This window comes from Octopus sinensis, linkage group LG4, assembly GCF_006345805.1.
Source record: "Octopus sinensis linkage group LG4, ASM634580v1, whole genome shotgun sequence".
Classification (NCBI taxonomy): Eukaryota; Metazoa; Mollusca; class Cephalopoda; order Octopoda; family Octopodidae; genus Octopus; species Octopus sinensis.
In genome coordinates, this window is record NC_043000.1 from 14,810,912 (window position 1) to 14,836,371 (window position 25,460).

Here is a 25,460-nt window from a genome sequence, read left to right on the forward strand (position 1 = left end):
CGATGATGATGATGATGATGACTTCTTGGTATTGAACTATATTTCTCTACTTTATGGGTCGACTTTGTTCTTTATCTTATCCCTGCAGGGCTCAATAAAATAAATACCTGTAATATACAGGTACTGATTTCCAATAGCATAACAAAGTTTCTCAGTATCCAAGAACAAACACACTTTTGGTGCCCACCCCTTAATAGGCATGACAGACCAGAGAAACTTTTGCATTCTTTCATGGCTGCACCGGGAGGCTGTTGGAAAGCATATTTTCTAGTCATGCCTCTGTTGGTTAGCTCTCCAATAAAAGTCAGTCTTGTGTATAGTCTCCAGCCATACTGTTTGTAGTTAGTCTCTACTGATATACAGACTGCTAACACAAGGGTTCATTTATTCTTTGGCTGATTGAACCATAGGAACACTGTTTTCTTTCAGGGATGTTCACATCCATTGCCCTGGCAACTCTCCATATTTCAAAACTCTTGTGTCAAATGCTGAAGCTTGGTATGGAATCATGTTTCAATCTGAGACTTCAGCTGGAGATACTGAAAAGATAAAACTGATACATCATGTCACATACTTGTAATTAAACTATGATCATAATACTCTTTTACTTGTTTCAGTCATTTGACTGCGGCCATACTGGAGGACCGCCTTTAGTCAAGCAAATCGACCCCAGGACTTATTCTTTGTAAGCCTAGTTCTTATTCTATCGGTCTCTTTTGCCAAACCACTAAGTTATGGGGACATAAACACACCACCATCGGTTGTCAAACGATGTTGGGGGGACAAACACAGACACACATGCATATATACGACAAGCCTCCTTCAGTTTCCATTTACCAAATCCACTCACAAGGCTTTGGTCGGCCCAAGGCTATAGTAGAAACATTTGCCCAAGGTGCCACGCAGTGGGAATGAACCTGGAACCATGTGGTTGGTAAGCAAGCTACTTACCACACAGCCTTGTCATTCTCCCACAATTTCCACACCATAAGGGCCACAATGGAAACGGATCTACATCATCATTGCTTAGATTAAGAATTACTGCATTTTGCAGCATACAAGTCAGATTTATCAGATTAAAAAAGCTAGGTCAACATTCACACCAAAACGACTTTGGAGGACCAAAAATTCCATTTAAAATGCATAAGAATTTGGAAAGATAGTTACAATGTTTGAATGTTTCCACTATATACATCAACTTGTATGCCAGAAAATATGGTAAATAAGAAATTTCTATTAAAATTAGAGGCAAATCAGAAGACTGAATGATTGGTGCTGTCAGTTCCAGTGACAAGGGTTCCAGTTGTCCTGATCAACGGAAGAGCCTGCTTGTGGCTGAACACTCCGCAGACTTTTATACCCTTAACGTAGTTCTCAGGAAGATTCAGCATGGCACTGAATGTTACTAAGCTGGTCCATTGAAATCCAGGTACTACTTATTTTTGCTAGCTGTGTGTACTGGAGGAATGTGAAATAAAGTGTCTTGCTCAAGGACAAAACACACCACCAGGAATTGAACTTATGCTCTTACGCTCATGAACCAAATACCCTAACCACTAAGACATGTGTAGTGACGCCATTTTAGAAGTCTTCAGCGCACATGTGCAGAGTTGGATTCTTCCGGGAGGCCTGGCAGAAGTTCCCTCATGCGCATGTGCAGAGAACTAGCAGTAGCAAAACTTCCTGCGTATCGATCTCTCTCGAAGCTGACAGTCGAATAGAATGGATGCATTCTCACAGCTCTCCCAAGTTGCCACCATGTGGCGACACTACACTATGCTGGAACGAGACAAGATTTGGTTCACACCACTTAACTACTGTGACTAGCTCCGAAGGAAATATATATATATTATTCGCCCCGAAGGAAATATATATATATTATTGCGAATCGAGAAAAATAAAAATATTTATGCTCTCTTACTCTTTACTCTTTTACTTGTTTCAGTCATTTGACTGCGGCCATGCTGGAGCACCGCCTTTAGTCGAGCAAATCGATCCCGGGACTTATTCTTTGTAAGCCCAGTACTTATTCTATCGGTCTCTTTTGCCGAACCGCTAAGTGACGGGGACATAAACACACCACCATTGGTTGTCAAGCAATGCTAGGGGGACAAACACAAACATACATGCACACACATATATACATATATACGACAGGCTTCTTTCAGTTTCCGTCTACCAAATCCACTCACAAGGCTTTGGTCGGCCCGAGGCTATAGCAGGAGACACTTGCCCAAGGTGCCACTCAGTGGGACTGAACCCGGAACCATGTGGTTGGTAAACAAGCTACTTACCACACAGCCACTCCTGCTGTTGAAGATATTCAAAGTCTTGGTTTTTCCTTCGACAAATAATTTAATGTAAGGGATGAGACCTGCACCCCTCCAGTGTTAAAGATCTTTCATCCTGTTACACATGCACCTTCACTGAATACTGAAACACTTTTGGTAATATTCCAATTGTTGCTTTTAATAAAATTTGATTTTTAGTGCAAGTTCAAGAATTATAAATTTCTTCTTCAGCCATATAACACACATAAAATCGGCTCACTGCACAGTTTCTATCTACCAATTTTTACTCACAAGACATTGGTCAGCCTGAGGATATAAAATACTATTAACCAAGGTGCCATGCAGTGGGGTGGAACCCAAAACCACACGGCTGTAAAGAAAACTCCTTAAGTACACAGCATGCCTGCACCTATACCCAAATGTGCATTTAGTAGCTTATTCACCTGCCTAAAACATCAAAATACACCTTTCTTCACAGCATATGAAATTCTCCCATGTTGCAAATTTTATCAACAATTAGGCTGAAGGTTTTATAAATTTTATCAACAGGAGTGGCTGTGTGGTAAGTAGCTTGCTTACCAGCCACACGGTTCTGGGTTCAGTCCCACTGTGTGGCACCTTGGGCAAGTGTCTTCTACTATAGCCTCGGACCAACCAAAGCCTTGTGAGTGGATTTGGTAGACGGAAACTGAAAGAAGCCCATCGTATGTATATATGTATACATATATATATATATATATATATATATATATATATATATATATATATGTGTATGTGTGTGTTTGTGTGTCTGTGTTTGTCCCCCTAGCATTGCTTGACAACTGATGCTGGTGTGTTTATGTCCCCGTCACCTGGCGGTTCAGCAAAAGAGACCGATAGAATAAGTATTAGGCTTACTAAGAATAAGTCTTGGGGTCAATTTGCTCGACTAAAGGTGGTGCTCCAGCACGGATACAGTCACATGACTGAAACAAGAAAAAGGGAAAAAAAAAAAGAAAGAAAAAGGGGAAAAAAAAAGAAAGAAAAAGAGTTATGCTAAAGCTTTCAACTCACATTTTTCCGACTTGATATTGCTTGTTGTATCCACACTAACTCCATGGCCAAATTCTGTCTCTCCTGCAGCAAAGAGCTTGAAGTTTCTGAAGCCTGGATGTCATCTAATGTGATATCTGATTTAAGATGAGAACAAAAGCAAATGGATTATTATCATCAAACCACACAAATAACAGCAACTTACATTACAGTATTGATACATATTTTTTTGGAAGCACTCCGTCGGTTACGATGACGAGGGTTCCGGTTGATCCGAATCAACGGAACAGCCTGCTCGTGAAATTAACGTGTAAGTGGCTGAGCACTCCACAGACACATGCACCCTTAACGTAGTTCTCGGGGATATTCAGCGTGACACAGAGAGTGACAAGGCCGGCCCTTTGAAATACAGGTACAACAGAAACAGGAAGTAAGAGTGAGAGAAAGTTGTGGTGAAAGAGTACAGCAGGGTTCACCACCACCCCCTGCAGGAGCCTCGTGGAGCTTTAGGTGTTTTCGCTCAATAAACACTCACAACGCCCGGTCTGGGAATCGAAACCGCGATCCTATGACTGCGAGTCAGCTGCCCTAACCACTGGGCCATTGCGCCTCCACTAGTATTGATACATAACATATAGTATACTGCACTGTGTTTATGAAATATGACAAAGTAATGTTTGTATATGAGGGTTAACAAGGCCATGATCCAACCAACCAACCAACCACTGTAGGGGTTTGGGGAACTGTAATACTCTTACTCTTTTTAGTCTTTTACTTGTTTCAGTCATTTGACTGTGGCCATGTACGAGCACCGCCTTTAGTTGAGCAAATCGACCCCAGGACTTATTCTTTGTAAGACTAGTACTTATTCTATCGGTGTATTTTGCTGAACTGCTAAATTACAGGAATGTAAACACACCAGCATCAGTTGTCAAGCGATGTTGGGGGGACAAACACAGACACATACACATACATCATCATAATCGTTTAACATCTGCTTTCCATGCTAGCATGGGTTGGACGATTTGACTGAGGGCTGGCAAACTAGATGGCTGCACCAGGCTTCAATCTTGATCTGGCAGAGTTTCTATAGCTGAATGCCCTTCCTAACGCCATATATATATATATATATATATATATACATATATACGACGGGCTTCTTTCAGTTTCCATCTACCAAATCCACTCACAAGGCTTTGGTCAGCCCGAGACTATAGTAGAAGACACTTGCCAAAGGTGCCACACAGTGGGACTGAACCTGGGACCATGTGGTTCATAAGCAAGCTACTTACCACACAGCCACTCCTATGCCTAATGAAGAATTTTAGTGTAAACCTTGGAAAGTTTGATCTTGATCTGGGAATGGGTATGACTACTAGCACTCCATCAGTCATCACAAGGGTCCCACTCTACGTAAATCTACGAAATTAACGTACAAGTGGCTGAGCACTCCATAGACACGTGTACTCTTAAATGTAGTTCTCAGGGAGATTCAGCATGACACAGGATGTGATGAGGCTGGCCTTTTGAAATACAAGTACCACTCATTTTCATCGGCTGTGTGGACTGGAGCAACATGAAATAAAGTGTCTTGCTCAAGGACACAATGGGCCACCAGGAATTGAACTCATGATCTTACAATTGTGAACCAAATACCCTTACCACTAAGCCACATACCTTTACTGGGAATGGGTTCAGTTCAGATAACTTGTTTACTTGGTCTGGCAAGAATTATATCCGAAAGTACTCAATACAAAGGAAAAACAGATATCATCATCATCATCATCGTTTTAATGCCTACTTTTCCAGGCCTTCATAAGTCAGTCAGAGTTTATTGAGGCAAATTTTCTATGACTGGATGCTTTCTCTGTCACCAAACCTCACCTGTTCCCAAGCAGGTAATATTTCTCTTTAGACAGGCATGTTTTTGCAGAATATTGGAAATGAATGACACTGCTTGTATGAGAGTGACACTCATTTACAACCATCATGTGACATTAGGGCAAGTTGACACAAACACATGCACACACACACACACACACATATCTGTATATATACGATGAACTTCTTTCAGTTTCCGTTAACCAAATCTACTCACAGAGCTTTGGTGGATATGATGCCACATAAAAAGCACTGGTGCCATGTTAAAAGTACCCAGTACTATCCGTAAAGTGGTTGCATTAGGAAGGACATCCAGCTGTAGAAACCATGTGAAAATGGCCAAGAGGGCCTGCTGTGGATCTCGGCTTTGTCAGCTCCTGTTAAACTGTCCAATCCATGCCAACATGGAAAACGGATGTTAAATGATGATCATGATGATAATTATTATTATTGTTATTATTAATATTATTATTGTTGTTGTTGTTGATTTTGTTGTTATTACTATTATTATTAACAGCAGCAGCAGCATAAAAGGACTTTAACAGAAGGAACAAGAATGCTTTTCATTCTGAGCCACAGATTGTGGTCTAATAGGAATTAAGCAAGTTACAACATTAACACTATTAACAGCAGATCAAGATTGGAGCCTGCTGCAACCATCTGGTTCGCCAGTCCTCAGTCAAATCGTCCAACCCATGCTAGCATGGAAAGCGGACGTTAAACGATGATGATGATGAACAGCAAAATAATAAAGATGACAATGACGATGATAATGTTTAACCCTTTCGTTACTGTATTTATTTTGAGATGCTCTGTGTTTCTTTCAATTATTCTAAATATAACAAAGAATTTAGTAAAATAACTTAGTTATCATTAAGCTAGGGTTGAGAACATAACTCATGACTAAAGTTTGGAAGATTTTAATTCAAAACTTATGAAAATAAAACATTTGCACTACAGAGCCAGTTTCAGCTGGGTTGGTATTGAAAGAGTTAACTCTTTCATTACTATATTTATTTTGAGATATTCTGTGTTTCTTTCAATTATTCTAACAAGACATTTGTACTACAGAACCAAAGCTGGTTTCAGCCATGTTGGTAACAAAAGGGTTAAGTTTAGTACAAAGAGACATACAAGGGAAGTGGGTGTGTACAGTTGGTTTAATCAGTTCAAGTACTTCACTGGAATTTATTCTATCAACCCAGGCAGAATGAAAGATAAAGTCAACTCTGGCAGTATAACCTCAGGATGTAAAAAGACGTGACTAAATATCGCAAGGAAATCAGTCAGAGATCCTAGCATTTCTGCTACTGGAATACAAATATATAATCAAATGGAAATTGTAGTTGTGATACCCGTGCTGGTGGCACGTAAAATGCACCATCCATACGTGGCTGATGCCAGCGCTGCCTTGACTGGCTTCCATGCCGATGGCACGTAAAAAGCACCAACAGATCGTGGCCATTGCCAGCCTTGCCTGGCATCTGTGCCAGTGGCACGTAAAAAGCACCCACTACACTCACGGAGTGGTTGGCGTTAGGAAGGGCATCCAGCTGTAGAAACACTACCAGATCAGACTGGGGCCTGGTAGAGCCTCCTGGCTTCCCAAACCCCGGTCAAACAATCCAACCCATGCTAGCATAGAAAACGGACGTTAAACAATGATGATGATGATGAATTACCTGGAGATGATGGGGTGCTGTCCCAAACTGAGGTGACATCAGTCAAAGATGAACAGTCAAATGGTGTAGGAGAAGATACAGGCAGACAAAATGATGCTGTAGAAATGGAGCCATTGCCATTTTTCATGAACTGTTCTTTTCTTGAATTTCTTGGAAGACCATTTCCATTTCTAAATAAATGATCACGATGATTTGGAGCTTTTCTATCAAAATCTGTCTCACTGCTGTCCGTATGCAAGGAAATTTTTCTCTCGTTCTTCAGTTGCTCTGACTCAATAGAGTCTTCTATAATATGATTCTTATCTTTTTCAACCAATTCTTCACCTCTATGTACTTCTTTGTCTCTTTCACTATTAGTTCCTTGTATATTGTAATGTTCAGTGGTATTTATAGATGTTTGATTATGTAGACACCGGTTCAAAGAATCTGATGTAAAATTTTCAGCAGAAAAGTTAGAACATGTTTTTGAAGAATGTTTGTTAAAATTTCCAGGAATTGAATGGTTCTCTTGTCTAGTTAGAAGTTCAGGAGGTTTTGATTTATTTGGTTTAGAACTCAACTGGAATGGTTTACAACTTTCTTTCTTTGAAGAAAATTCAGGTAAGCATAACAAATTTCTTTTCCAAACAACATGAAGATTTCTATTGGGATGAATTTCCTGCATAATTTCCTCAAATTCTGTTCTTAGTTTTTTCATCCGATGTCGGACAACAAAACCACGAATATGGGCCTATAGGAATAAATAAATAAATACATATGATGGATATGATACTTTGGGAGTAATAACAGTATAAATAAAGATATAAATAGGCAATAACTGTACTGTCTGAGCTTTAAGAAGAAAGAAGAAAACAATAGATATAAGCATGCAACACAAGGTGTCAATGACATAACAGGATGGTTTACATTTGCATTAGGGCGTTTCACCTGAAGGGCTTACAGAAGTGAATCACTTTTAACATATTGGAAGAAATAACTGCTAAATCTCCCTCAAATCACACTCTACCTTAGAAAAGGAAGTGTAATGAAGTCCTAAATACATGAATGACCATGGGACTGTACCTAGAAAGTTCCCCTCCAAGGCACAAGTCTGGGCAAGGTTGCTAATGGAAGACCAGTAGATACACAGGCATACCAGCCTCCCCTCTCTATGCCACTGATGTTACTCAAGGGAAAGACATCACAATTCATTTCTACAGCTGAGTGAAGTGGAGCAACATGAAATAAAGTGTCTTTCTCAAGAACACAACATACAGTCCAGTCCAGGAATTGAACTCAGTACCTCATGATTGTTAACCTGACACTCTAACCACTGAACCATGCACCTTCGCATTCAAATATACTACACTATAATGTACCACCCACCATAAGGTCCAGTCCTTGTTATGGTGTGGTCGCATCATCAACATCATAATTTCATGACCATTTCCCATGCTGTCATGGGTTTGATGGTTTAAGCCTTGCTGTTGGCTCTGGATGTCCTTCTTCATACCAACCTCTTTATACAGCACACTGGGTGCATTTTTGAGCGATACCAGCAAAAGCAGCAGCAAAATCACCAAGTAACTTGCAAGAGAAAAACCCCTCAATTAAATGGGAGTCTTGAAAGATAGATACAAAGGCGGCGAGCTGGCAGAAACGTTAGCTCGCCGAGCGAAATGCTTAGCGGCCTTTCGTCTGCTGTTACGTTCTGAGTTCAAATTCCGCTGAGGTCGACTTTGCCTTTCATCTTTTCGGGTCGATAAATTAAGTATCAGTTACGCACTGGGATCGTTACTGACAAGTAGCAATTATGACAATTGCAATTGGTTGAAATACAATAGGGAATAGAGTTACTGGTTGAAGGGTCAACTTCTGTTATTTTTGCATCGCATTAACAATTTGCCATCTACATTAAGAAAATAGCGTCACTCAAGTAGCAATATACCTCATCACACAATACTGGTTACCCTTAACTGTAACCTAACTACTTCGTCATACACAAATGTTTCCATCATATTTTTGTTGTACCAAAGTGAAGGATGCTGGAAAATCAGGTGTTGTGACAATGTCCTGCAAAATTAACCTTCGTTAGTTTAACTCACCAAGTGACAACAGGAGCAGTGCATAATAGACAAGTATTTACATTAGATTGCAGTGCTAAGTTCAAGTACTCCTGTTGGCTTAAGCTATGATATAAGCACTCATATTGCAATCTTACTGAACAAATTTTATCCTCTCCACATTTAAAGTAGACTTGATATGAATGAATCAATTACGTTGACACTGACATTGTTTGTTCATCAACTGAGTCATAAAAGGCGAAGATAATTAGTTAAGAGAGTGGAGAGTAGTGAGACATCTACACGTGTCTTAGTTCAAAAACAGGTGTCGATTATTAATTTTTGACTGCAATTAATGTTTGAGCAGAACAACTATCACAAAATCTCGTTTCACCATCCCTTAAATATCTGAAGAGACATTTAATAAGAAAAGAGCAATCTTTAACTAAAGTGGTAGCAATTAAAAATGAACCAACGATAATAGGGAATGTGCAAAAATAAATTCGCTTCCCTGAATAACCGAAACGAATAAGTAAAAGGTCATTGTTTGAGATAACTGCTTTAATTTTTGTTAACACCAGCTTTGAGTTAATTTATTGACAAATAAACACACACTTGTAACTGTTAGAACTTTCCTAAAGTTGAGTTGACTTATTGATTGATAAACACAAACACATATGTAACTGTTAGAATTTTCCGTTTTCGCTAAATTTGTGTATTTTTTTTCATTTCATTTTCTTTTACCGGTTTCATCAACCGGTAAACGATATTGATTTAATGGGACGTCCCGCTCGATCAGAACTAGCAGGTGCTACACAACAACAACATTTACCTTTATACCTAATGGAATACAAACCACTATCTACAGACAAAAGCGATACATCAGTATGTAATTAGAGCCCCGAAAATGTCAAAATACCTGCAGTAGGAGAATCCGACGGAGTGCAATAGAAGGATTGCTTCGGCTGAAAGAGTATGTGTCACTTTGGGAAGTCATTTTGGTAGTGTTTGGTAACCAAGGAAGCTAGCCAATCACAGGCCTCCTTTTATCATCAGTCGGCTCTTCATTCTAAGAAGATGGCGAACAATTGTACCAACCAGGATTTCATGGACTTGGAACTGCCTGTTATTAAATATGAATGTAATTATTAGTAAATACATTTTCTTTGCTTTCAGTTATTTTGTTTTGATCGTTTATTAGCTCTGTATTACTTGTTATCCTTCATACCTTTTATCTTTTTCTTGATGATAAAATAGCCCACTTTTGAAAGAGTTTCAGCGAACTTATTGCGACATCTTATGTAAACAAAATGACTCGAAATCATTGTCTTGTTTTGATTGTGTTAATATACACATCAGATAATGTAGAAATGGGTAAGCACCGTGTTTGGATGGGGCTACCATTGATGATTTTCGTCTTTTCGTTTCTTAACTAAGAAGTTATTAGTTGTAGAAAAAATAAAATGCGTAGTTTCGATTTAAAACGGTTTCAGTATATCATGCAACACGATCAGACCGAAGTTTAAAAGTAATGATAACTTTTAATCAGATTCAAGGCAAAGTCCTTTGATATAGACTGCTGAATGGATAACCGCATTTTTTTTTTTCGATCACTTTTTCTACTTTCCTCCTGACAACTAAAGGCATGACAGTGCCGCCTTTTACGGGTTTCGGTGGTTGGTGGGAGGCTGAGAGAAAGGTACCCTCAGACTAGAGATTCGATCCGAATACTTACAACATAGTGGACATCGCTAAAGACACCCAAAGGCCGGATTAAATCTGTCTTATTCATGAGATGATCTGGTGGTTGCTGCTAATAAAATGTAAGAGGTGGAAGAACTAGTTGTAATCTGTATTGGAATATAGAATAGATTTGAGTTAAAGAGAGACGGATCTTTCGTGCGTATTGTACTAAATAGTTCTGGTGAAACTTAGCAGCTAAGTGAACTGGTCATTTGAGAGTTTCTGTGTTGACTTTAAAGACACGTGCTGGCAATCACTGACTTCTGAACTGATTGCCGGATACTGTAAACAGTCTATCCGCGTTCTCCTTATATCCGTATATACACGGACAGAGGGTCCGATCCGGAACATCAGAATTCTCGTTCTCATCATACCCAAATTTATTCCATTTTGTGGACTTATAACCGTAGATCTGGTTGTACGTGACTAAGATACTACTGGCATGTTGGTTATGATATAAGATATGCTTGTGGTAATCGTGAGATACTATTTGCTTAGGTAGAGCTTCTCATAAGTGGCAGGAACTGTGAGGTTTGAAAAGGAGATAGACAAATGGCCATGTTTAACAAAAATTCGGTTGGTTTTAAATTTTTTAAATCTGTCAAACCTTAGTGAAGAAAGAAGAATTATACAGATGCAAAATCTATTAATCTATTTTGTCATCTCATTGATAAAGTAGGTGGAAAGAAATTCAAGCATTTCACTGATACTTTTTTGGTGGTGGTGGTGGGTATCACTGCTGTTTGTCAGTTTAAGAACCACTGTCTTAGAGAAGATTCACTCCCAGTGCCCTCATGTATTTAACATACCTTCCCCCAAGCCATTCCTATACTACAGCTGGATGTCTTTCCTGTTGCCAACACTTATCTGTTTCCAAGCATGGTAATATTTCCCTGTGGCCAGACACGTTTTTGCAGAACATTGGAAATGAATCACATTAATTCACAACAATCATGCAATGTCAAGGCACTCACACACACATATATGTACATACATACATCATACATGTATACATATATATGTACATATATCATACATGTATACATATATATGTACATACATACAAATGAAGGCGCATGGCTTAGTGGTTAGGGTCATGAGTTCAATTCCTGGCGGCACGTTGTGTCCTTGAGCAAGACATTTTATTGCTCCAGTCCACTCAACTGGCAAAAATGAGTAGTACCTGTATTTCAAAGGGCCAACCTTGTCACGCTGAATCTTCCCAAGAACTACGTTAAGGGTACTACGTTAGTGGAGTGCTCAACCACTTGCACGTTAATTTCACGAGCAAGCTGTTCCGCTGATTGTATCAGCTGGGACCCTTGTCGTCGCAACCGACGGAGTGCTTCTTATTTACATACATGCATACATATATATTGATAAACTTCTGGAAAGTTTTACAGATTTTTACATAAAAATCTGTAAAACTTTCCAGAAGTTTATCATTTAAATACATATGAATATGTCTAGATATACAACTATATGCATGAAAATACATACATAAAGTAAAACATACAAATCTGCACATATACATACATACATTCAAAACAAAAATACCCTGTTGTTGATGTTGAAATTCCAATGAAGGAACCTTGAATCTAGGTTAGAAACCAGCCCTTATTCTGTAGGCAAGAAATCTTGAAATAAAACTGGACAATAACATATACACGTGCACATACACAGAGGAGTCAAAACTCTTCTCTTATAACAAGACAATATCCCACAATGCATTTTCAGTACCTGTGCTGATTCCAACATTTCAGATACTTGTCAGGTCTATAGAGGAAACCCACTCCATAGACATTAAAACCTGCAAGATACTGACATCAACTATTTCTGTGAAGATTTCCAGTTGATTTCAGAATTTTGTAGGTTTTAACATAGAGGTTCAAATACACCCTTGACAATACTGTCACCACCATCACTCATGAGTCATCACCACTCATATTTCCTTAACTGACATCTCTCTAGGGGGCAGCACACTTCAGGAGTCTTTTGAACATGTAAAAACCTTCCACTCTTTTATAAATCAACGAATTCTTAAAGCTTCAGATTTATATTCAAACTAGCAGTATCGCCTGGCATTGCTCGGGTTTGTTTCAACCCTTTAGAATTGGAATTTTTGAAAAGTAAAATTTTGTATTATGTAGCTTGTTATTCTCTTTAAGTGAACATTTTTCTGGTTGAAATACACCGAAAAATGGCGACACAGCAGTAAAAAAAATCGTAAAAAATAGGGATTTTCACAGAAAAAATGCACATTTTTGGTGTTAACATGGTCCAATTTGAATTTTTTCTTCTACAGAAAGAAGAGCAAGCCTTCTTCTATCATACTCTCAATTTTGGTCAACTTGCACTGCAGGGTCTCGGAGGAGATAGTGTTAGTTGAAGGCTACCAAACCTGCCATACACAGACAACTTCAGCTTTTTATATTTAGAGATTAAGTAAAATTGGATTTTGTGTCATTCATACATTTGCAAAAAATGCCAGTGCAGCATAACCAGCCCATTTAAGAGCACCCATCAATCATTGGGCAATAAACTGCACATGTGAAGACCTGTTGAGGCAAGTGAAGTCATTGTCATGGCCGATGATAGTACCGACTGATTGGCACCCATGCCAGTGGCACATTAAAAGTACCATTTAAGCATGGTCGATGCCAGTGCTGCCTGACTGGTCCCATACCAGTGGTACGTAAAAAGCACCATCCAAGCATGATCATTGCCTGTGCCACCTGACTGGCTCCCATGCCAGTACTGCCTGACTGGCCCTCATGTCGGTGGTATGTAAAAGGCACCCACTAGTTAGTGTTAGAAAGGACATCCAGCTGTAGAAACTCTGCCAGATCAGATTGGAGCCTGATGCAGCCGTCTGGTTCGCCAGTCCTCAGTCAAATCGTCCAACCCATGCCAGCATGGAATGCGGACGTTAAACGATGATGATAGTGATTATATAGCCTGATGCAAACTTTGATTTAATGAAGCTGATGACCTTGCCCCCAATAAGGACCAATGGCAAAAATCAACTAGTCAGTATTGAGTGCACAATATCTCTTATGTTGTGCACTATCCCATATGAAAGTGTAATTAGGTGTTGAAGACAATATTGCTTTCAAATTTTGGCATTTGATTATATCGATTTCAGTACTCAACTGGTACTTAATTTATTGGTCCCGAGAGGATGGAAAGCAAAGTTGACCTCGGAGGAATTTGAACTCAGAACGTAAAGACGGATGAAATGCCGCTAAGCATTTCATTTTCTACATTGGGCGGAATGCTTCACGGCATTTTGTCCATCTTTACATTCTGAGTTCAAATTCCCCCGAGGTCAACTTTGCCTGTCATCTTTACAGGCCCATTATAATAAGTACCAGTTGAGTATTGGGGTCACTCTAAAGCTGTTAATATGTTAGTATTAATGACATTAACAAACAATTTTTAAAACTATTTAATAACAATCATTTTATATTTTTTAATTGTTATATAACTTTTTTTCCAGACTTGGACCATCCAGCTGATGTCCAGTAAGTACCAACTCCTTCAGCCTTTTTAATACCAAAGCACCGATGATACTAGGGATTATGTAACTATGACTACATAATTTACATAGGTAGCTGTAATGACATTAAACCCTGTACCTGAAAATGTAATGATATAATCTACACATGCGGTTGTAACTTCACAGTCTGAAAGGTGCTGATGCTCCCAAGATGAAAGACATAAGATCAAATTCTAGTTAGTCAATTCAGTAGTTGGGGCCTCACATTAGTGAGGGGACCAGTGTGCTGTGAAGTCATGGAGAGGAAGGCACCCCAAACAGTGCATTTTCTCTCTTGATGACCCCTGAAGCTTACTGGTATCTGGTATGCAGAGGTTTTAATCGGCAGCACTTGCATATGCAAACTATTTGCAAGTTTCTCTATATGCTGTTGCAGAAATGTTAGCACGCCGGGCAAAGTGCTTAGCAGTATTTCATCTGCCGTTACGTTGTGAGTTCAAATTCCGCTGAGGTCAACTTTGCCTTTCATCCTTTCGGGAGCGATAAATTAAGTACCAGTTACGCACTGGGGTCGATATAATCGACTTAATCCGTCTGTCTGTCCTTGTTTTTCTCCTCTGTGTTTAGCCCTTTGTGAGTAGTAAAGAAATAGGTATCTCGTCTGCCGCTACGTTCTGAGTTCAAATTCCACTGTGGTCAACTTTGCCTTTTGTCCTTTCGGGGTCGATAAATTAAGTACCAGTTACGCACTGGGGTTGATATAATCGACTTAATCCGTCTGTCTGTCCTTGTTTGTCTCCTCTATGTTTAGCCCCTTGTGGGTAGTAAAGAAATGGATATAAAGGATTAGGATTGCATAACCCCTATTTATGTTGTTGTTGTGACATAGTTTTCTGTATCTATATTTGTTGACATAATCCCGTATATATTTAATTGAAGTGACTTAATCCCCTGTACTTCTGTTGATTTAGTAACTTAATACCCTCTGTTTGTAATAGTAGTGACATAATCAGCATTAACCCTTTCATTACTGTATTTATTTTGAGACACTCTGTGTTTCTTTTAATTACTTTAAATTTTTATCAAAGAATTTAGTAAAATAGCGTAGTTATCATTAAGCTAGTGTTAGGAACATAAATTGTGACTAAGGTTTGGTGGAAGATTATAATTCAGAACTTATGAAAACAAGACATTTGTACTCAGAGCCAGTTTCAGCTGGGTTGGTAACAAAAGGGTTAATATATGATGTCCAGCCATAGAAACCATATCAAAGCAAATACTGGAGCATGATCCAGTCCTTAGGCTCATCTAATCCTGTCAAACTGCCCCACGCATGCCAGCATGGAACATGGATATTGTTTTTGTTGATGATGATGATGATGATGGTTCCCTATACTCTGATGATTCCCTGTACTTTGTAAGTGTAGTGACATAAACCCCTATATATTTCATTAGTTGTAGTGGCATTCTTTAGCTCCAGGCCGCTACAGGTGAAATACGCTTCCCCATGCCATGCAAGGAATTTTTTTTTGTCTTCCATTGTCTTTGATTAGTCTTCAATTTCATGTTGCATGTCTCTATTACCAACATCAACAGAGTTGTGTGGTTTTCATCCCTTATTAGGATGTGAAAGTCTTCAAAACATAACATCTGACATGATCTGGTATTCAATATGATAGCAGTGACCAGCAAAGCATACTCTGCTTTTAGCAACAATAGAGGAGATGGATAGAATGTGTCCATAAGTCTACACTTTGGTCTTGTGTTCACATCCCATGTTCTGAGCTCTCATGAAAAACCTGGTGTATGTACTATGAAGACAATCTAAAAATTCCTTCATAGTCCATGTTTCGGCTCCATTGAGAAGAATGCTCTCTGCACAAACCCTGGAGAAGCACAGCCCTACTGACTTGGAAGTATTTTATTGACAGCAGTGGTGTATGATGTTTGTTGTATTGGGTGTGCAGCCACACCCAATGCCACCAAATTTTAAGCAGGGGTATAACAAAATTTTTCTGTGAAGATTTATGATTGAATTAACGAGTAAGGTTAATATTTATAATGAATTTGCCATTTTCGAGGGGTCTGCAGCACACATGTAGCACACCCGGAATATACGCCCCTAACTGACATGTTTTGAAGCTTGTTACAGATACTCCAAGTTTGTCCCTCGTGTTTCAGAAAGTCTTTCTTCTGACTATCAATTAGTCCAGTGTAGCTTCATTTTGTCTTGTTATTTCTTTGTGATAACTGTGAACTTTTAGTAGTTTCGTTTTTATTATTAATAATGATTTAAACCTTTTACTTTCATCTTCTATTGTCTTTACAGAATTCATTCCTGTATCCTTTGAGAACTAATTAATATTTGAGGCTATGTTGTCACTGATCATCACTGTCACTATCATCACTACCATCATCATCTTATTCAATCCATTTCACTTATCTAATGAAATATTATTTGCTGCTCAAGTTGCAATAATATTGGTATTTTACATATTTGACACAAAGCCATGAATTTGTATAGGAAGAGAATCTTAGATTCAGTACTGTAAATCCTCGAGTATAGTCTGCCCTTGAGTATAATACGCAGGGGTCTTTTAGGGGCTGTACCTCTGAAAAACCTAAACCTTGTGTATAATACGCACACCTTCTCCAACTTGAATCAAGGAGGTCTATATAACGTCCTTGGTTTGTAAAAATGTATATGGTAACGTCCTTTATTATTATTGTATATATAAAATAATGCAAACGTGTAGCTTTTTTGTGCATTTTGTTTGCACAAAATAAAGAAATAACAGTAATAACGTTTAATAAATGTTGCTTACTGCAAGTTATGGATGATTCTTTTATGACTTCATAGCTTTCAGGCTTAGCTTAAGGTATTTTCGCATCTGACATCACAAAATGCATTTGAATAAACATTGCCGGATAGCAAATAGAGACTCGGACATTGCTTAGAAAATATCTTTCAAACCTCATATATAGTAGGCACTAGGGATTTTGACCTTTAAATTTTGGGAAAAAAATGCAGATTATACACGAGGATTTACGGTATATCTCCCAATAGTTGATTTTATTGCCGTGTGAAAGGATAGAAGGCTAAAGCAATGAGGTGAGGGTTTGAATGTAGAAAGCAGAAGGACACAGTTAAACATCACAAAGCATGTCTACAGTTGACTGCTTCTTACTATTCTGCTACTCCACAATTATCCTCATCATCATCATTTTAACATCCACTTTTCCATGCTTGCATGCGTTGGACAGATTTTATTGAGACAGATTTACTACAGCCGGATGTCTTTCCTGTTGCCAACACTTATCTGTTTCCAAGCAAGGTAATATCTCCCTGTGGCCAGACATGTTCTTGCAGAACATTGGAAATGAATCACATTAATTTACAACAATCATGCAATGTCAAGGCACTCACACATACACACACACACACACAGTAGTCAGAACTCTCCTCTTGCAATAAGGCAATATCCCATAATGCATTTTCAGTACCTGTGCTTATTCCAACATTTCAGATACTTGATAGCTCTGTAGAGGAAACCCACTCTATAGACATTAACCCTTTCGTTACTCTATTTCTTTTGAGATGCTCTGTATTTCTTTCAATTACTTTAAATATAACAATGAATTTAGTAAAATAACTCAGTTATCATTAAGCTGGTGTTAGGAACATAAATTGTGACTAAGGTTTGGTGGGAGATTTTAATTCAAAACTTATGAAAACAAAACATTTATACTGAGAGCCAGGGCAGGATTCAGCCGGGTTGGTAATGAAAGGGTTAAAACCTGCAAGATACTGACATCAACTATTTCTGCGGAGATTTCCAGTTGATTACAGAATTTTGTAGGTTTTAACATAGAGGTTCAAATACACCCTTGACAATACTGTCACCATCATCATGAAGCATCATCATTCATGAGTCATCACCACTCATATTTCCTTAACTGACATTTCTCTAGGGGGCACCACACTTCAGGAGTCTTTTGAACAGGTAAAAACCTTACACTTTTCTATAAATCAATGATTTCTTAGAGCTTCAGATTTACATTCAAATTAAGTAAAATTGGATTTTGTGTCATTCATCCATTTGCAAAAAATTATGTATAAAACATGTGAATTAATGTCCTGTCAAGGATCAAAATACATTTGCAGATTTATTTTGTTACAAGCAGATGTAGGTGAGTGATTACGAAGCTTGCTTCCCATCCAGGTGGTTACAGCTTGAGTCTCATTGCATGGCCCCTTGGTCAAGTGTCTTCTATTATGGCCTCGGGCCGACCAATACCTTGAGAGTGAATTTGGAGGATGGAAGTTAAAAGAAGCCCATTGTGTGTGTGTGTGTCTGTCTGTCTCTGTCTACCCCATCCCTCTCTCTCTCTCTCTCTCTCTCCTCTCTCTCTCTCTCTCTCTCTTCTCTCTCTTTCTCTCTCTCTGTGCAGTGTGTGATAGTGGTAAACAAGTGTCATTATCATACAGGCAATTTCATTCATTAACAATATTCTGCAAGAGCACCTGGCCATGGAAAAATACTACTTTGATTGGAAACTAGTGAGGGTTGGCCAATTGGAGGGCATAAAGGCATCCAGCTGTAGAATATCTGCTTCAATATATTCCATCCTGCCCATGCAAACATGGAAAAGAGAACATTAAAATGATGTTGCTGACATTACAACATCATGTGTTATGCTTTTCTCTTCTGAATGACACCCTGGATACATAATGATGGTTAATCCTAACTAAGCTTATCGAGTTGAGCTTATGGTACTGTGTAAGCCCAGATCCTAACACAGACATTTTATTGTGCCCTAGGAAAATACATCATGCAAGCACGGAAAAGTGGAAATTAAATGACAACTATTATTGTTGTTGTTATTTTTAAGCAACAAGATGGGTAAGGGTGATTAGGTGATGGTCTAGGGCTTAGGGGCAGGAGACCCCAGACCTTGGAAAAAAAAACTTTGGTCATCTTGTAGTCGAGGGCTCTTCATTGATGCCCGACACCACTGGCAGGTAGCCCTTGAAGTCGCTGGAAATGGAGATCTCCAGGTCCAAATTCTTGGATGGCAGAATCATTAGGGCACTGGGTAAAGTGTTTAACATTTCATCCTTCTTTATAAGAACCAGTCAAGCACTGGGAGTCAATGCAATCAACTAGCACCCCACTCTCCCAAAATTTCAGGTTTTGTGCCTATAGTAAAAAGGATTATTATTATTATCATTATCATCATCATCATCAAGGTGGTGAGCTGGCAGAATCATTAGCATGCTGGACTACATGCTTAGTGGCATTTCTTCCGGCTTTACATCCTGAGTTCAAATTCCACCAAAGTTGGCTCTCATCTTTTCTTATTTGACAAAATAAGCACCAGTGTGAGCAAGCAAGCATTTCTTAGTTCAAATTCTCAAGAGGTCAGCTTGCATCTCCATGAAAGATTTCAGACTAGCATCTCCATGAAAGATTTCAGGCCTTGTACCTACAGTTGAAAGGATTATTATTATTATTATTATTATTATTATTATATTATTATTATTATTATTATTACTATTATTATTATTATTGAGTGAATGATAGAGTAGTGCATGCCATCAAAGTGACACTGGGGTAAAATATACGAAGCCCAGTATACCCATCATGACTACTCGTCTGATAAGGGTACACTAGGCACATGCATCACAACCATATGTGCGCGACATGGTGATCTCATATCAAGATAAACAGCACATGACCTTGCAGGTGGGGCCCAGTTAGAATTTTCTTCAGGTTGAGTAGCCCATCCCGCTCAAACGGTCCCTGAATAAGGGTTGTTTAAGGATGTTGAATAAAATACCCATGTTTCTAGAGGTGAATTATTCAAACCCTAAAGAATCCGTCTCAACACATGGCTATGATGCTCCCCCACTACTTCAGCTCGTGATCAGAGATGCACATATCATCAGCCACTAAGGGACATGCTCAACTGGTTAAGGTCAAACAACTGACAAGCAAATCTGTGGTATTGAGCAGAATATTTGCTGTAGCCCATCTTTTATACCAAGACAAAACAATGTACATGATAACACTTCCAATCAGTTAAGATCAGAAGCCACGAGAACCACTGCCTGGTACTGCATCAGGGCATTTATTATTATTATTATTATTATTATTATTATTATCATTGATATTATTATTATTATTATATTATTATTATTATTATTATTATAATAATAATAATAATAATAATAATAATAATAATATTTTCATGAGTGTTTTTCTTTGTTTCTGTTCCAGGCAGCCATGGCAATGTTTGCTTACATGACAAATATAGATACAGTTGATATGGTGGAAAGACAAGAAATTAAAGCTAGTGGTAGGTGGCAGACACATTGTTCTTCTCTTGTATTTGTTTTAAGGTTGTGATGAGCGTCAAGTGTTTGACTTTCAATTCAAAGTTATTGAAATAAAGGTAATGAGATGGAAATAGTGATTGAAATGCAATGTTGTAAAGAAGATGTATATGAAAAAAAGAAACTGTTAGGAGACACAAGCACTTACACTCACATCAACACACTTCCGCCTACCAAACTCAATTACAAGGCTTCGGTTAGTCCGTGGCTATAGCAGAAGACACTTGCCCAAGGTGCCATGCAGTGGGACTGAACCTGAAACTAGTTTCCTAACCACACAGCCTTGGTATATTCTTTTACTCCTGGGTGTATTCTTTTATTGCTTTTATTAATTTCAACTATTAGCATGTAGGTGCAGGAGTGGCTGTGTGGTAAGTAGCTTGTTTACCAACCACATGGTTCCGGGTTCAGTCCCACTTGGGCAAGTGTCTTCTACTATTGCCTCGGGCCGCCCAAAGCCTTGTGAGTGGATTTGGTAGATGGAAACTGAAAGAAGCCTGTTGTATATATGTATGTATGTATATATATATATATATATATATATATATATAAAAAGTAAAAAATATATACAAACTGGGACAAGAACGTGAAACACTTAGAAGACGACACAAGAACCACAGGACGGGACATCCGAAGCCCTCAGTTACCAGTCAAGAACCGGATCATCTTCGCAATTTCGGCTGATTAATCTTGAGATTGCTCCGACCTGGGCAGCCCCCAAGGGAAATCTAAGCCAAGCGCATTAGATCCCTTGGAAGAAAGCTTCGAATGTATACAACACAAGGACAGAAAACAAACGATGTACACGAATAAAAATACAGAAATACGTGAAAACAATAAGGAAAGCACGAATAAGAATACAAAAACATAAAAACAATAAAGGTAAGGATAAAAAACAAAACCAGGACGTAGGACAAGGGTCTTTCGACAGGACGAGTTGAGTTGGGGCTGGCTTATGGAGTTGTGACTTATGGCTGCGGGAGACAAACAAAAACGTGTTGCTTCAACGACTGCTGGATACGAAAAGGCCGCCCAGCAGTGGCTAGCTGGTCACATATATATATATATATGTGTGTGTGTGTCTGTTTGTCCCCCCAACATCACTTGTCAACTGATACTGGTGTGTTTACGTTCCCGTAACTTAGCGGTTCAGTAAAAGAGACTGATAGAATAAGTATTAGGCTTCCAAAGAATAAGTGCTGGGGTCGATTTGCTCGACTAAAGGCGGTGCTCCAGCATGGCCACAGTCAAATGACTGAAACAAGTAAAATAAACAGGAAAAAAAAAGACTGAAGTCTTGGTTGGGTACTACTATAGTATAGTCAGTTATGTCAAACCTAGTATTTGACTGTAGTTATTGTTCTGGTTCATGGCTCATTTCCTGCACTTGTGATGTTTCATAACCAAGAGGTGATGAAAGCTTCAGTGAAGGAGTTCTTTGTCTCAAGGGACAAGAGCTGGTTTCATTATGGAATCAAAAACTGGCCTAAACGTGACTTCAGACAGTGCAACATGACCTCTACTTTGAATACTGAACTACTTTTGTTCTAACTTGACGAATAAAGCAAATAAGTTACCAAAATCATCATCATCATCGTTTAACGTCTGTTCTCCATGCTAGCATGGGTTGGACGGTTCGACCGGGGATCTGGGAAGCCAGAAGGCTGCACCAGGCTACGGTCTTATCTGGCAAAGTTTCTACAGCTGGATGCCCTTCCTAACGCCAACCACTCCGAGAGTGTAGTGGGTGCTTTTTACGTGCCACCTGCACTGGTGCCAGGCGAGGCTGGCATCGGCCACGGTCGGATTGGTGCATTTTACGTGCCACCTGCACGGAAGCCAGTCGAGGCGGCACTGGCTTCGGCCACGATTCGGATGGTGCTTTTTACGTGCCACCGACACGGAAGCCAGTCGAAGCGGCGCTGGCATCGGCCACGATTCGGATAGTGCTTTTATTGCAGAATTTTTGACTCAACACAATAATAAACCGAGAAAGGATGATGAATAGGAAAATCACTTGCAGTGGGATCTGAATTCAAAACGTAACAGGATGTAACTAAATACCACTAAAATGACTATTATCTCTGGCTTATTACTGATTCTACCATCTGCTATCACTTGTATGGCTATAAATCATCCTGGATTGGTTGACAAACTTCTGTGTTGCACCTTATAATAGTATCTTCTTTACCAGAATTACTTACAACCCTAAATTTTGCCAGTGTGTGTTATTATTTTATAGCCCTAGGTCGATCCTGGTTAAGCAGACCTCTGATAAAAACATTCAAGCCATGATCATCATGTTTTCTTTTCAGGAATAGTGTATCTTGGATTGTATCATTCAGTGTGTCCTTTTTTTTAAGATAGTAGAATGCAATTTTATTATTATTTCTTTTTTGTATGTTATTGATTTGAGATAGATTTCACTGCTATTTCTAGGTAAAACAATCACATCAAGATTCCTCTGTCTTTGTTTGGCACAAGGAATGATAGCAATCATATTTCTAATATGGGCACAGAGCTACAAAGGGACCTTTTTTTTACCATAATTTTAATGAAATTTACAGTCCTACGTGTCTCAGTTAGTCTTGAAAATAATCAAAAATTTAGAGAGATTTAATAAAATAACATTTTTTTTTAATAAGTTTATGTCTGGATTGTAAAAAAAGGTGAACATACAAACTACAGAAAATTAAAACTGGAGCTTCATCATCATCATCATCGTTTAACGTCCACTTTCCCTGCTGGCATGGGTTGGACGATTTGACTGAGGTCTGGCAAACCAGATGGCTGCACCAGACTCCAATCTGATCTGGCAGAGTTTCTACAGCTGGATGACCTTCCTAACGCCAACCACTCCATGAGTGTAGTGGGTGCTTTTTACGTGCTACATAAATATTTGGATTGACAGAATCACTCAACAAAAACAAATATAAGAAGAAAAAAAACAAAGAAAATATTTATGATACCTCTTTCTACAAGCTGTGGGTTGGTTAAATTTATCAATTTAAACATATTTCTATTCTCTGGTCAGTTTTACAACTGGACCAAATACTTTGAATATATAATTATTCTTTTCTACTTTTGGCACAAGACCCGAAATTTGGGGGGAGGGGGCCAGTTAATGAGATCGACCCCAGTACGCAACTGGTACTTAATTTATCGACGCCGAAAGGATGAATTCTAAGTCGACCTCGACGGAATTTGAATATATAATTATTGGAGTTGTACTTATTTCTTCAGCTGGTTGTTACGATGAGTTATCTCCCTTCTAGTCATTTTTATGCATGAAGTTTTAACATACAAGTTTAAGTACATTTCTTCTCACCAAATTTCATTTCCAGTTCCTGATAACTATCGTATGTGATAGCATATAATACGCACACTTTTGAAAAATATATGTTTCAAAAATTAACTCTGGTCCTATATTACATGTGGTAATGCATTAAAACCCCACTTTTCTCCTGAATATGCGTTGCCGAAATTGAGGTGCATCTAATGTGCCTGTGTGTCTTTTATGCCATTAAAATCGGTAACTCTTCAATTCAGGTTAATTATTTAGTTTGTAGTCGTAGTAGTAGAATTATCAGTGCAGAGCAGGGCTTCCTCCCTTGACTAACTTATAAAAATTAAAGTTTTTATCAGTCACAAAGTATAAACTCTGTGAGTGTGTGTGTGTGTGTATAAGTATGTAGTGACGCCTTTTGCTCACTCCACTTGACTACTGTGATGAGCTCCTAGGCTGCCGATTCGCCCAGAAGAAGAACGTATATATTGCAAATCCAGAAATAAAATATTTATGCTATAGAAGTTATTCGGAAGTCTTGGTTTTCCTTCGGTTAATAATTTAATGTAAAGGATGGGAGCTGCACCCATCCAGTGTTACAGACCTTTCATCCTGTTACAAGTATGTTTATAACCTTGATTTTTGTTTCAGGTGATGATTTACTGGGGCTCTTATATCATTTCTTGGATGAATTCTTATTCCTATTCTGTGCTGAACCTTTCTTTATAGTGCGAGTAAGTAGAATACTTGTTTTTAATTGTTTACTTGCTTCTTTGTTTTTAATTGTTTACTTGCCTCAGTTGTTAGTTGTCGGAGCACTGCATCCTTCAAAACTTCCATGCTTCCTGAGATTCGCCAATACTACACCTGATTTTCTCCCCTCCATACACACGCAAGCATGTATCTGACTCATACACTGTTCACTTTCCAGACATTTGTACATTACTGCATATGCTTTATACATACTTTTGACAAGTTGTGGTGCACCTGAGCACTGTATACAATAATTTCATTAAAATTTTTTCATTTTTATTTTTTTTAATCTCTGTCTGGATTGTGATAAAGAAGAGATATTTATCCTGTTTGAACCTAATGAATGCCATTGTTATCATTCTCCTCATTAAAAATTTTGATGCATTTATTATCATTATCGTAACAACTGTAAGTCACATGGGTTTATCAAACAACCACATTCATCCTAGCCAGGAATTATTTAATATAGAATGCAAAGTAAACAGTAAAAGAGCCATGAAGAGAAAAGGAGGCATAGGTACATTAGGAATGGTGTTGATGAATTTTGGGAAGTATGGCAGTTTTGAAAGATTCACTGTTCTGATGCTAACAAATAGCATGAGGAGACTAGAACTTTTGTATTACTGGCTTCTTTCATTGAGAAGATGGAGTTAAGTGGGTATATTTTGGCAGTAGAGACGTGATAAGAATAGCTCCAATGCAATTTGTCTCTCTCTAGATGTTCATGCTCTTTCTTGATATCTCATAACCTTCTTCCAGATGGTATCTTATTACTTTAGTACCATTTAACCACTAAGGTAATGAGTTGCCGACAAAATGCTTGGTGGCATTTTTTCTGGCTCTTTACATTCTGA

The 25,460-nt window shown here is 38.5% G+C and overlaps 2 protein-coding genes across 3 annotated transcripts in view; one reads left to right on the top strand and one right to left on the bottom strand.

The window, feature by feature from the left end:
* Positions 1 to 9,973, bottom strand: LOC115211069. 2 transcript variants are annotated; one of them, XR_004998633.1, is made up of 6 exons: positions 9,848 to 9,973; positions 7,348 to 7,616; positions 6,887 to 7,317; positions 3,345 to 3,460; positions 457 to 539; positions 1 to 415 (listed from the first exon to the last, which is right to left on the bottom strand). XR_004998633.1 is itself a non-coding variant. In XM_036501787.1 (5 exons), exons 1-5 carry the CDS (start codon positions 9,923 to 9,925, stop codon positions 507 to 509), a joined length of 927 nt encoding a protein of 308 aa, XP_036357680.1. In that variant the 5' UTR covers positions 9,926 to 9,973; the 3' UTR covers positions 1 to 506. The 2 variants fall into 2 exon arrangements, 1 of the variants encoding a protein (XP_036357680.1); XM_036501787.1 differs by having other exon boundaries at positions 1 to 539.
* The window catches only part of LOC115211070 (protein archease), a 19,456-nt gene continuing 3,957 nt past the window's right edge, over positions 9,962 to 25,460 (top strand). Inside the window, exons 1-6 of the mRNA XM_029779959.2 lie at positions 9,962 to 10,069; positions 14,171 to 14,195; positions 16,500 to 16,510; positions 18,143 to 18,174; positions 20,452 to 20,530; positions 24,505 to 24,587. Of these exons, the coding sequence (XP_029635819.1) occupies positions 10,006 to 10,069; positions 14,171 to 14,195; positions 16,500 to 16,510; positions 18,143 to 18,174; positions 20,452 to 20,530; positions 24,505 to 24,587 (294 nt within the window). The 5' untranslated portion in view covers positions 9,962 to 10,005. The remainder of the gene's footprint in view (positions 10,070 to 14,170; positions 14,196 to 16,499; positions 16,511 to 18,142; positions 18,175 to 20,451; positions 20,531 to 24,504; positions 24,588 to 25,460) is intronic.